Source organism: Lepidochelys olivacea (assembly GCF_965140295.1).
Source record: "Lepidochelys olivacea isolate rLepOli2 genome assembly, chromosome: 2".
Classification (NCBI taxonomy): domain Eukaryota; kingdom Metazoa; phylum Chordata; order Testudines; family Cheloniidae; genus Lepidochelys; species Lepidochelys olivacea.
This window is the reverse complement of record NC_140412.1, coordinates 229,890,621-229,904,828: the sequence shown is the minus strand read 5'-3', so window position 1 is coordinate 229,904,828 and position 14,208 is coordinate 229,890,621. Positions and strand designations below refer to the sequence as shown.

Below are 14,208 nucleotides of genomic sequence, written 5' to 3'. Positions count from 1 at the left end.
AAATGGAAGAGATGAACATTAACAAAACTGGTGTTTGTTCATTGCTTATCACTCACATAAACCTTTTGATTCCACCATTTTTACTAGCACTCTGCAATTTTGATTTTTCATTATTTGAGTGTGCTTTGATCCAGTACAAGGAACATTATATTATTTTGTCATCAGCAATATGAAAGTTCTTACTGTTAGCTTGGGGTGGGGGAGGGCAGGATTTATACAGAAGATTGGTTATAAGGAGATATGTGCATGTAGGTGGGCAAAAATCATAGTCACCCTAAATCTGGTAAATAAGGTATGGTTTGGGACTTAGTGTCAAACTGGAGGTTTTTCATAAAATACACATGCTAACATTGTAAGTACTGTAGGTCTGCCACAGTGCAAGTACGTCCTCCATCCCAAAACTACATGCCAGTGCCAGATTGTGTACTTGGTACAGGATAAGATGGCAGTGGCTGGGTCCGCAAATCAAAATTTAATACTAAGCAAATCACCAGATCTGAGCAAGGAAAACCAGATAAAAGAAAAAGTAGGTGTCATAAATATAAAGGGAAGGGTAAACCCCTTTAAAATCCTTCCCGGCCAGAGGAAAAATCCTCTCACCTGTAAAGGGTTAAGAAGCTAAAGGTAACCTCACTGGCACCTGACCAAAATGACCAATGAGGAGACAAGATACTTTCAAAAGCTGGGAGGAGGGAGAGAAACAAAGGGTCTATGTCTGTCTATATGCTGCTTTTGCCGGGGATAGAACAGGAAAGGAGTCTTAGAACTTTAGTAAGTAATCTAGCTAGGTATGTGTTAGATTATGATTTCTTTAAATGGCTGAAAAAAGAACTGTGCTGAATAGAATGACTATTTCTGTCTGTGTGTCTTTTTTGTAACTTAAGGTTTTGCCTAGAGGGATTCTCTATGTTTTGAATCTAATTACCCTGTAAGGTATCTACCATCCTGATTTTACAGAGGTGTTTCCTTTACTTCTATTAAAAGTCTTCTTGTAAGAAAACTGGATGTTTTTTCATTGTTCTAAGATCCAAGGGTTTGGGTCTGTGGTCACCTATGCAAATTGGTGAGGATTTTTACCAAACCTTCCCCAGGAAGTGGGGTACAAGGTTTGGGAGGATTTTGGGGGGAAAGACGTGTCCAAACTACGTTTCCCAGTAAACCCAGTTAAAGTTCGGTGGTGGCAGTGGATCCAGGCGCAAAGGATAAAATTAATTTGTACCTTGGGGAAGTTTTAACCTAAGCTGGTGAAAGTAAGCTTAGGAGGTTTTCATGCAGGTCCCCACATCTGTACCCTAGAGTTCAGAGTGGGGAAGGAACCTTGACCATAGGTAAGAGGTACCATAAAAAAAACCAACCCAAACCAATCAATAAACATAAATTTTGAAGGAGATTATGTCAGAGATGATGACTGGGTCAGCCTAAGATCCAGGCAGTGCCAGAAATACAACTTCCCTCATCCCATAACTTTCCTAAAAATTTACAATAAATCTACATGCCTGCTCATTAAAAAAAGAATTTTCAACATACCCTTTGCATATACCTATATTATATGTACATACACATATATATTTATAGCTGTATTTGTGTGACTAGACATACACATTTATGTAAGTTAATTCATACGTAAGTATTGGATCTGAACATGAATATGCTTGAAAATGTTCTTCTCTTTAAATACTTGTACAAATAAATGTCAGGGTCATGTTGATACATATTACACTGTGTGAAATACAAATCAAGTGTCAGGCTATTAGGAATCTGCAGAAAAACAGGAGGCTGCCACTGTCATGGTGTTTCCAGCGTGAACACACTGAAAGTACAAGAAACAGTTTAATCGCGTTTCCAACCCAAACACACACACACACACACACTCTCTCTCTCTCTAAAAAGCCTGCTGCTACACTCATTCAATGCCAGGGAGCTAAGGAGGAACAGCTGTGGCTGGGAGAGAGGGGGGGAATATTATGGATGAGACAAAAAAATATTACCATGATTAAGGAGAGACACATTACCCCAGGCCTAGTAGAGCAATCTTTTTGGATGTATAGCTCCCAGTGTTTTCAATAAGAGTTCTACATGCAAAACAACTGCACTGGGTGAATATTTTGCAAGCTCATGTTAGAAAGGCCAAGTGTGAAAAACTGTTGTTATAACAGAACAGGATTTGAGATTGTGAGTGCAAGACTGAAAAGCAATATAAAGAGAGAGAAGATTTCCTATTGTGTAAAACCAGAGATCTTTCAGGCACAGAGAAAGTCAAGTGCAGAATCAGACAAATACCTGGCAGAAAGAAAAGAGATAACAGTCTGCAACCAGACAAGAGAGATTGTGTGGCCAATGTAACAGAGGCAGCCCAGGCAGAAAAGTAATGTTCACAAATAGGAGTTAAAACTAGAAAGATATTTCCTATATTTCCTCAAACGATTAGGAATTGTAAAAACCTTCTCATCAAAAAGTGAGGAGAAAAAAGTATTTCTGTCCCTGGGAGAAAGAAGGGATGGCATCTTGCGATGTAGCAATCTGCCACTCGATTAGGAATGACATTGCTGACAAGCAGACACAGGGGATCCCACTCCAAACACAGCAGGAAGCCCCAGCCTGGGCAGATCGTACCTACCTCAGACACATACCTCAGGGGTCTGTCTCTTTTGTAACCTCTAGCAACATTTGTAGAGTGTGCTATGCTAATAAAATCTCACTGAATTGAACTGGTATTGGAGACGCTGATTAGAAGCAGGGAAGAGGACTAGAAGAAGTGAACAAGAAGATCATTAAAGAGTTTGAAGAGAAAAGAGTGTTATTCCTTGGATAGGGAGTGTGGTGGTGGTGGGAGAAGTGATAGAGGGCCTAGCAAATAAACAGATCATGCTGAACAGTGGAAGCAAAGGGGCAAATGCACCTTTCATGTAAGTGGCTGCACCTCCATTAAAGCCATTGGTGAATTTGGGCCAAAGTCTTTTGCCCATTTATCAGACATTGCAATTAGACTGGACAATAGATAGTAATAACTCTAATTCAGGGACGACTACAAACAAAGACCAGACCGTTATCTAATCACATTTAATCCCTCACTTTGGAGATCAGGATGCTAAAAAAAAAGAGAAACCATTGTCTGTGGTGACATTCAACTAAATGAACAAATAATTATGAATGAACATCTTTAAAATATTCTACTTGCTTAGGTTTTCATAGTTGCGTTTTCTGTAGGAAGAAATATGTGTATTATATTTACCTAGCTAGGTAAGAGACAGAGTTATATTTATTGTACTAGATAGAAGTACCAGCAACAGTAAACTACCATAATTTAGCATATTGGTATGAGCAGTGAGCAGGACCATTCTGTGATGCATTCGAAAACCTGCATACCAATAATTTTCATTTTCAGTAGCTAGCAGTGTTATTGTTTATACTTCATTGCATTGCAGTAGGTACCTTGCAATTCTTTCGTTGTCACTTGGCATATCAATATCGGGATGGAAGTGGTAATGAAGCAATTCTGTACCAAAGAGGTCATACTCTAAGTAGCATCCAAGTTCAGCAAACTCCAGCAGTTTCTTCTCATCAAATATAGTCCTGCAGAAAATACAGAGCACAGCATAAATGTGCATAAACAAGTCATCATCATAACACATGCTGGAAATTGTTCCAGGGCTCCATGTTATATGGACTAGAGCATTTAAGTATGTCACTGGGGGAAATCTTACCTCCAAGGAACTAAAACTATTTGATCAGGTTTACTGAGAAATTGAGCTACTGTTTGAGAAATTTAAGTTAATAAATAATAATAAACCAACATATTATTCAGTCTTTTCACACGTCATTTGGAGATTCCATGCCTTTTAAAATATGTTAACATGTAGCATCACAAGTGCAATTATAATGAACTTCAATGAGAAGAAAGAACCAAGACACACACACTTGATAACTGTCCTGTTACACTCATGAGGAAGGAAGGTTTTGCTGTTTGTTTTTTTAAATTCAGAGGGTGACAATTGGTGAACTAACAACTTCTGGCAGCAAGCAAGTCCTCCTTGGAAATGTCCTCTCTGAAGACCTCAGAGTAGGTTCTTCCATCTGTGATAAATTCCTCCGAATGATGCACTGTACATCTACTGATACAGCTGTAATGTGAACTTTCTCACATGCAGGAAGATTTTTTCGGAGGGATGGGGAGAAGTGCGGGGAAGGATGAAGAGAAAATACTTAACAAAAAGCAAAAACAAAAAGTAAAACAACAATTTACTTTGCAAACAATGTGCTCTGGTCCTTTACTATAAGCACAGATATTTGCATTTAAATAAGAATGTTCACCCACAGCTTCTCCTTCTTTTTGATGCCACAAAGTCATTTTTCTCTGTTTAATTACATCATAGTCTGTTGCTATGGAAATGACTGATGTCACAAATTCAATATTATGACTTAACAGCAGAATCAAGTAGGAGGAACAGATGGGCTGAGAGAGAGAAAACCCTTGTTCAGACAAGCCTGTCACCAGCAGGAGTCTAAGCATTGTCAACTGTAATTAATAAAAACAAATGGTTTTCAAATACATTTCACAGTTTACACAAGATAAGAGCTTGTGACCAAATGGGCTTTCAAAGTGCAGTGCAGAAGAAGGAGTGGCTTTCAGTGCCAGCCCTGCATAGTCCAAGGGGCTGCAGTAGCCAAGAGAATGAAGCTAGTTCCAGTGCAAAATGCAATCTTATTTTTTTTTAAACGGCAGATTTCATAGGAGTAATGTCACAGCCATGAAAAATTATTTAAAAACAATTGTTAGTGGTGGGCTCACAGGGGACTATATATACACGTTTTGATTATTAACATATAAAGCATTATCCGTTACATACCTTCATAACATATATGCTGTGGATACTGTAACAGTAGCCATGGGTACCAATGAATGCTCACCCCTGTCATGACAGGGCAGCTTTGAAAGCTTAATCCCTGTTAGGTGACATGGGCCAGGAAATAAAAAGTTGTATCACTCTTTTATTACAGACCCCTAACATAGAATGTAATAAAAAGCTGTATTGGAGAACAGGATGTAGCTAGCAGTATAGAGTTATCCATGATAGTCTGTTCCTGACATCTAAATAGTACTGTTATGTGGTGAATAAAGACAGGCATGAAGTTTAAATCTACATGCAAACTTCTAAATTTAGGGTACTCCAGTATAGATATGGGCCTAAGATGCTAAATTCATTTCTAGATCCTGAGCTGTACTTCAAAGTTCAAGGTCATTCAGATCCTGTGTTCCAGTGAGAGCCCATCTCCAAGTGTGAAATGTAATGACACAATAAATATCAGAACATGTCATGAGTTGTATCAATGGCTATTCAGCTGATGCTGCACTTAGAACTTTGCAGCCCTGATTCTCCTCTTGCTTATACTGTCGTTTTTTTCACCAGTGTAACTCTGTTCAATTCAATGGAATCACGTCTGATTCACACCAATATAAGTGAGAGGAGACACAAGCACTATGTTTAAAAACAATTTGCTATGTTTTATCAAAGTGGTTACAAAAGTCCCTGGCACTGCCAATGCAAGGTGCTGAGCACTCTTGTGTCTACGGATTAGAGGGTTAATATCTTTTTTAGGAAGTCCAAGAAATAAATCTACAGAAGATTAACCACATATTAATACATGAAGAGAGATTGTGTGATGTATATAATTGATTTTTTTATTTATTTGTATAGCATTAAAATATTATTTTAAACATTAATAAAATGTACTCAAACTGTAGATGAATAATTTGGGCCTCTGGTATATATACTGTGACAGACCCAGACCAGTGGGGTACAGGAGTCTGGTCGAAGGCAAATATACTGGCCACTGGATGAACGGTTTTCTGTCCCCGAGTGACCAGAGCAAGGGCTGTGCTAGAGCAATCAGGAACCTGCTAGAACCAATTAAGACAGGCAAGCTAATTAAGACACCTGGAGCCAATTAAGAACATACTAGAATCAATTATGGTAGGCAGACTAATCAGGACACCTGGTTTTAAAAAGGACCTCCTGTCAGTTAATGGAGAGTGTGTAAGGAGTAAGAAGGTGTGGTGCTGGAGGACTGAGGAGTACAAGCATGATCAGGCTTCAGGAGGAAGATCCGGCGATGAGGATAAAGAAGGTGCTGGGGGGAGGCCATGGGGAAGTAGCCCAGGGAGTTGTAGCTGTCACGCAGCTGATACAGGAGACTTAGCTGCTATCCACAGGGCCCTGGGCTGGAACCCAGTGTAGAGGGCAGGCCCGGGTTCCCCCTGTCCCCTGATCCAACACAGGAGGAGTTGACCTGGTTTGTGAGCAATGCCAGAAGGGAAGGTCTAATTTGGAAAGGGATCTGGCCTGTCCCCGACCCACTAGGTGGGACAACAGAGACTGTGGAGATTGTTCTCCATTTCCCCCATGCTGGCCAGTGATAAGGTTAGCTGAGTGAATGGCAGGTTTGAGCCTCTAGCAGAAGTGGCCAAACTGAGGGCTGCTGTGAACCTCTGAGGTGAGCAAATCTGCCAAAAAGCGCAAGACGCACCAAGGCAGAGGAGGAACTTTGTCACAATACAAACAACCTGTACTTGAATTGCAACATTGTGGAACATTTAGTTGACAGGAATCTTCAATATATGTAACAGAATTGGGTATAATTTATGTTTATATTACACCCTTGATGGGGACAAACAACTGAATTGCTGAGAGTCATATGACTACAAATTGTTTCCATTTTTCAGCAGCTAGCCACATTAATCAATACTTGGACACTTGCCAAATGATTGCCAGCTACACAAGGTCACATAAACCTACTGTGCGCCAAATGGACTGTGCTTCTCAATTCAAGGAGCAGGATACTATCTCTTCCCCGCCCTGTCTGTGTTGTGCTTCTGTTTTTGTTTTAAAGGGGGCTAACATCTCTCTCTCTTCAATAAGACAGGACCTATCTAAAATCTAACTGGGATTTTTTCAGCTGCATTGCTTTAAATTGGTTGCAGAGTCTAAAGAACCTGGTTTGGGGTCTGATCCAGAGTCCAATGGAGTCAATGAAAGTCTTTCCATTGGCATCAATGAGCTCTGGATTGGGTCCTTGGAGGGCAACCTGATTTTTAAAAGGGATGAACACCCAGGAGCTCCCACTGAAATCAGTGGGACTTGCTGAATGTCCAGCACTTTTGAAAACCAGGCCACTTATTCAGGTGTCTTTGTATTGACACAGGATCTGACTTCTTAAAATCTTGGTCAAGATTGCTTGTAGACTAGAAGCCTGATCCACAACCTCTTGGATTTCGCAAGCATACGCATTGTATTCTTGAAATCACTAACCACAAAGCAATGCTGCTTGTAGCGATATCTGATCACTGGATAAACCCAACTGTCTGAAGCTGCCATGTAATTCCCAGAAATTCCACTATCTCCAGACAGCACATCCAGAAAAACCATAGACATATGATACCATGGTAGCCTATTAGGTTACCTGTCAAGGTGAGACATGACTGTTTTTGAGATATCAGCCCCAGCCTCCTGCAGAATGCGAATACTCTGGAAAGGGGCATCGCTATTCCTGCCAGGATGGATTATAATGGGGCAGCCCAGCTGTGACTGAGCATGCGCTGTTGCCTGCAGTACTTTGTTTTCACTCTCAGTCAGAGGCCACGAGCAGCCAATTTCTCCTACAACACCACACTTGATGTCTGTTCCATCAGCTCCTCTGAGGATCTCGTTGACGATAATGTCTGTAAGCTAACAAAATATAAAAAGGAAATCCTTTCGTTAATGATACTTTATTTTGCAAAGTATCATCTCTGGTCTACATACGAAGTTGCACGGAGTATAACTAATGGTGTGATTTTTAAATCTGTTTAGACAAATATATCCAGCTTTGTGTGTACACACTCTTACACTGGTTTAAGCTTGGCTTACAAGGGTGTACCTTCTGCCAAGTGCAAGCTAAACCAATATAAGCCAGGTTTAAACTAATACCAGAGCGTCCACACAAAAGCTTGCATTGGCTTAATTAAGGGCTGGTCTACACCCAATATTTGTAACAATTTAACTATATCTATCCAAGAAGCTAATGCTTTTAAACTGATATAGTTAAATAGGAACAACTGCATAGAAAAGCCCTAAATCAGCTTTTACATCGATTAAAGTTAAACCTATTCAACTCCTGTGTTTAAACACAGCCTCAAGGTGAAAGTGAATAATTATCATCGGTAGAGAAGAGACAAAACTGTAAATTTTTTAAAGTTTAGGGAAGATTCTAGTTGTCAAGACTTGAGGCAGAACCATCAGGCCAAATCCTGCTCTCAGATATGCCAGAGTAAATCTGAAGTAATTTCACTGACTTCTGAATTGTAACCAAGAATAAAATTTGGCCAACAATCTTTCAGGGTGCATTTTTTTTAACGCAGCCTTTAATTCTACAGAGACAGATGATGGCATGTAGACACCTGCAAATATGGTCAGGTAGTTAAATTTCTTGATGCCATTATTTGCCCCCACAAAAACAGGCACACATTTGTGTGTGCAAAACCGAGGTTGAGGACCTTTTAAATATCTGGCCCTAAATGTTTAAAATGGAATCATGATTTCAGGGCACACTAACAATAAAGTAAACAAGGAGAGAAAAAGGTCTGGCAAGGCTGTATTAACCTAGAAGCTAGTACAGTAACTCCTCACTTAAAGTCGTCCCAGTTATTGCTGATCAATTAGGGAACATGCTCGTTTAAAGTTGTGCAATGCTCCCTTCTAACGTCTGTCATTTGGCAGCCGCCTGCTTTGTCCACTGCTTGCAGAAAGAGCAGCCCCTTGCAGCCAGCTGGTGGGGGCCTGGAACCAAAGTTGACCGGCAGCCCCCCATCAGCTCCCCTAAGTTCCCTGTGCGGCAGCCACCCAGCAGGCTATCAATTGCTGGCCATCCAGCTGTTCCTCCCCCCCACTGCCATGTGCTGTTCCTGCCCTCTGCCTTGGAGCTGCTCCCAGGAGCCTCTTGCTTCCTGGGAGGCATGGGAGGGGGGCAGAGAGGAAGCTAATATCAGGGTGTCCCCCTCCCCCGTGCCACCCGCTTACCCTATCTCCATAGAGTGTGTGTGTGTGGGGGGGTAACTCATGACAGGGCTCAGGACAGAGGGAGCTTGCAGGCAGCAGCTGCTGTCTCAACTTCCTGATCTAAAAAGGCAATGTACTTAGAGTGCGGTCAGCGTACTTAAAGGGGCAATGCCCCCCCCCTTTACATTAATACTTATGGGGAAATTGGATTTGCTTACCATCATTTCACTTAAAGTAGCATTTTTCAGGAACGTAACTACAAGCGAGGAGTTACTGTACCTTAAAACTAGAACATCAGCAAACAAACTCCATGTCAAGTGAATCTGTCATTCATTCTTACTCATTCTCTCTCCCGGACATGGACACACAACACAATGGGGTCGATCCTCAGCTGGTATAAACTGAAGTTAATAAAGCTATGACAACTGAGACTAGCTGAGCATCTGCCCCAATACTTCTGCACTGTAATTTTAAACCTTCCAATTCATGCATTCAACTGAGCAGTTAACAAGAATGGGTAACGTGCAACAGAATACAGTTCTTAGAATTCCTTATGGCAGTCTGAAGAATACCATTTGTGTTGCAATGTTCCCAACATGGGGCTTACCTAAATCTTGTCCAGTTTAAGCAATCACGGCGTGGATTGCTGGAGACACTAAATCCCTCCCTTGTTTAACTAATACTAATGTCAAAACTTTCCATTTATTTAGCTGAATCCTAACAAAGATAGACCACAATGTCCATATCAACATATCTATGGAATCATTGATCACTTTTCATTGGTCAATTGCTGCAGACATCTACATTCAACCAGGTACCTGTCAACAGCCTGGACTGGATTAAGCACTGATGGAATGGACTGCAGACTACACTGCATTCTTAAGAACAGCTTGAAAGCTTGTCTCTCTCACTAACACAAGTTGGTTCAGTACAAGATATTACCTCACCCACCTTGTCTCTAATATCCTGGGACCAACATAGCTTCACCAACGCTGCACACACTGTGCTCTGTAAGTCACCAGTGGTCCATGGACCACAGTTAGAGGACTTTTACCCTGTGGATCCATTCAAATTGGCCCACCTATTCTGGATGGCTAACTAAGAAACTCATGTATAGTTTTGAGAAATAGCTCCAGTGAGAACAATTTTGGGCTGCTCCTCAGTTGACCTAAATCATTAAGGTCAATGATGCTAACCTCAATGTAAGTATGTCAGTTAACACTTACTGAGTATCTATCTCTGTGCTTTTAAGATTAATTTTACTCTTTTGTAAATATAGCAGATGTTTTTAGTTTCAGCTCAGATCAGTACATTCACACTCTTTGGGCTGCTCAGTTCTCTTCTGCCTTGAAAAGTTCCCCTTTTCCCTTCATCATATCAGCTTAAGAACAGCTGAGTGGATATTTATTATGGTGGTATAGGGATCCCAGCCATGCTCAGGACCCCGTGTCCTAGGGATGTACAAACAGAGGTGGTCCCCGCTCCAAATACCTTAGTCAGACAAAGGGTAGGGGAAAATGATATAACCTACAGGCAGAGTGAACAGAGGGATGGTTTGCAAATAGCTTGTTAGTGCCACAATTGTTTATTTACTTTTTAAAAACCTTTTGGGTGTTTAGTAGGGATGGATTAGCTGAAAAGAGGGACAAGGAAAGTAGAGGGAACATTAGTCTATTTCCATCCCAATATTTTGTAAAAAGAAAATTTTCACAGCTTTGCCAGGATGCTGTACACATGTAATCATTTTTCACTGTTAGGTCATAATAAACCCCTAAAAGAAAACAGAAATGCTGACAGATCAGAGTGGCAATACTGGGTGCAGATACAATTTACACAAACACAATTATTGTTTGCACAGGTTTTCAAGAAGAGTATATTTAGGTTTTTGTCAAGTTGTGCTTGACCTGTCACTGATCTCCTGTCATCTGTACATTATCAGTAGGGCACTATTTTACTATTTACTTGTTAGTACTTACTTGCTCCACTGACATAGCTTGTGTCTCGGAAGAATGAGTGGCATGCACATAAAACCCAGCACCGGCAATAATGTGGACCCCGGTTTCCTCAGCAAGCTTCTTTAAAGTCTTTACATCTCGGCTGATACCCATGGTTGTGTTTTCCACTATAGTCCCACCACCTGCTGCCTTATAATGTAATAGCTCTTCCTTTACAGCATCTGTTTCTTGATACAGAAGAAGGTTCTCTTTATGGCTGTAGGGATTCTGTTTAATCCAAAACAAGTTCTTCATCTCAACGGGCCCATCAGACAAAGCTTCTTGGCCTGAAGAAGGCGGGACATAACAGCAGCTGTAGTTCATTGACAAGTGTTCATGGGTCATGGTGCAGCCAAGCTGACTTGGCTCCACAAGGCCCAACACGGTCTGCACTTTCCCACCCAGGGAAGGCATTTTTCTTCTTATTTTATAAGGAAAGAATCCAGATTCTAAACAAGCATTTGCTAGAAAAGAGGAAGGGAAATAAAACATGAAAAAAGTTGTATAAAAAGCAACAAAGCTCCTATTAAAATATAGGATTTTCATTCCCAGTGCCAATGTAGATTGTTCCTTATGATATATTTTCAAACACTTTGTCTAGTCTAGTTTTAAGATGGAGTTTCCTTTACTCCCTTGTGGGAAACTGTCCCACAGTTTAGCAGACTTCACTAGCAGGGAATTTTCCCTGATATTCAGCCTACATTTTCCTTTTGAACCATTACTCCCAGTTATCCTCTCCATGGTCACTCTTACTGGGATCACTCCCAGAGCAGTTACTGTAGCTCCATTTGGCCCAGTTCTTTCACTGTTTCTTCATTAGTCCATCCCCTCCAGACCCTTTTGTGGCTGTGAATTTCACCGAATATTTGCCAAAACCTTTCTGGTGTTCTGAGCCACTTTAGGCAAGGGCCTGTGTAACTGGCAGAAAGTTGGACCTGAATTCTACCGGAAGGCCCCCTGGATTCTACAGTAGGCTGGAAATTGAATGGCAGATCCAAATACATTCCAGAATGGAAATTTTTATCAGATTATGTAGGGAAATGAATAATGCAATTGGCACAACTATGTTTGTTTTCTCGTTAACATCAATTATTTAAAACTGTTCACACACTTTCAGTTTTCAGTGTGGTACAGATTTTCACATTGACAAAAAGCAGCAGCATTATAGAAGTTGTCAGGGGAAAAGCTGGAGGTTCTGTCAATTAGGCAGGAGGCAGTTGGGGTTTTGGCACCCGACGTGTGGAAGGAGTTTTGGAGTTGTGATGGAATCCACTAGTTGCACTAGAGGAGAAAGGTGACATTTCCATTATTCATCCCCCTGAGCCATCCAGTATCCCAGCAGCATTTCTACTGTATTTAGCACCCTGTCATGTCACTGTCTGACACTATTTGTTAGTTCCAACCCTTGTGTCCTAGTCCTCTTGCTCTTTGATTGTCATTTCTAGTATGGTGGTTGGCATTAGAAATAAAGCTAAATTCAAAGTTACATTTATATCAAGACATTTACAATGTAAAAAATTCTCATTACAATTAAAAAAAATCACAATTTATTGTGATAACACAATATCCCATTAAGGCAAATGTTTCCTTTTTAATAGCAACCACTGTATGTTCATTTAGGATTCTCTGCTCCCCAGCATCTGTCACATTTTGTCAGCTTGAGCCACCAGCTGAACATACTTGGCATCAAGGCTGAATATTACTTGCCTGATACTTTCCATTTAAAAAAAAATCATTATCCTCCAAGATTGAATATACTCTTTCCATGCCCAGGAATTTGCCTATGTTTGGACACCTTGTTTGCCCTACTGTGTGTGGATTTTGGGGGGGGGGGCAAATCTCCACCTATTTTAGTAACCTGAGGTCAAATTCTGATCTCAGTTACACTGGTGTAAATGTGGAATAACTCCATTGCAGTTCCTCTGGATTTACATTAGTGTAACTGAGAGTGGAATTTGGCTCCTGAACAGCAGGAATTCCTACAGCAGAAATTCAGATCCAATTCTACTTCTCCCAAGCCTCATTGGGAAAATATTTTTATCTGAGGTGATTAGACTAGCATTTCTTTTATATGGCTTAACCTACAATATTTTTTTTCCTTCAGCTAATTTGGATTAAACAATGTTATGTTATACCTTTTTAGCCATTAAATGGGCAGTTACTATGATATTCTTTAACACTACTACCTACAACTGGACCATGTCAAAGGTTTCCAATCTGTAAAAATGTAGCCTGAATCTCTACAGGTTAGAATTAGCAGCAACTCTCTCTCTCTCTCCCTCTCTTCTTACGTTTACTTCCCATATTAACACTAAACAAGGCTGACTACCCAGTTCAAGTTAGATCTGCCTTATGCTAGCTGCAAAGGCTTGAGGATATGTAGTTATAATTCCTAGTCAAACAAAATCATGAGTTATGAAACAAAATACATGTTTAATTATGTCCAAAGGATAGGACTAACTGGAGCACACATTATTGATTAAAGAGAGAGGTCTTTTCCTTTCAGTGAATTATATCATAAACACGGGTCTGTTACTGGTAAAGCCCTAAGAGCATATTTTTTTATGTTTAACTTTCTATCTATTAATGAGACAGAAGAACAAAGTCAAAAGGGCACTGAGCCCTAGATATGAACGGGGTTAATAATGTCTAGATCTCTGATCTTTAGAGCTAAACAAAGTACGACAGTACTATGAGTAGCACCATTTCATAGTGACAAAGAGCTACCCACTCTAAACATAAAATGTTCCATTCTAAACATAAAATACCAGCTTCTACAGATTAGAAACGGACACTGTGTAGTAAAGAGTTTTCAGTGACTGTGGTTAACCTAGTTATGAAACTTGGCCAGCCTTAAGAGACAGATATGGTTGCTTTACTATATTTGTGTGTCCTGTGTGTAAGAAGACACTGTATGAAAATCCCAATTAGAAAGGACTGTTCTGCTATGGATTTAAAGAGTAAATGCCAGCAGAAGTGGTTGTGCTGTATATGGTAGACTTAATATAAAACATTACTTGGGGACATTTCCATAACACGGGATTACAATAATAGTACTCCTGGTGGGTCATTGTGTTGACTTGTTTGCAACTGAACAGGAAGAGTCGCTTTCCTAAAACAGACTCCTAATTTATTAATATAATGAGCTGGTATTTGTCAAATAAAGTCACCCAGGGTAAGAC

At 40.4% G+C, this 14,208-nt stretch overlaps 1 protein-coding gene across 3 annotated transcripts in view; it reads right to left on the bottom strand.

Moving 5' to 3' along the window:
• The window catches only part of PTER (phosphotriesterase related), a 35,281-nt gene that overhangs the window by 7,552 nt on the left and 13,521 nt on the right, over positions 1-14,208 (bottom strand). For all 3 annotated transcript variants that reach the window (XM_084621242.1, XM_084621243.1, XM_084621241.1), the window contains exons 2-4: positions 11,009-11,490; positions 7,459-7,724; positions 3,433-3,573 (exon numbers count right to left, since the gene is read on the bottom strand). In XM_084621242.1, coding sequence (XP_084477368.1) covers positions 3,433-3,573; positions 7,459-7,724; positions 11,009-11,490 — 889 coding nt within the window. The remainder of the gene's footprint in view (positions 1-3,432; positions 3,574-7,458; positions 7,725-11,008; positions 11,491-14,208) is intronic.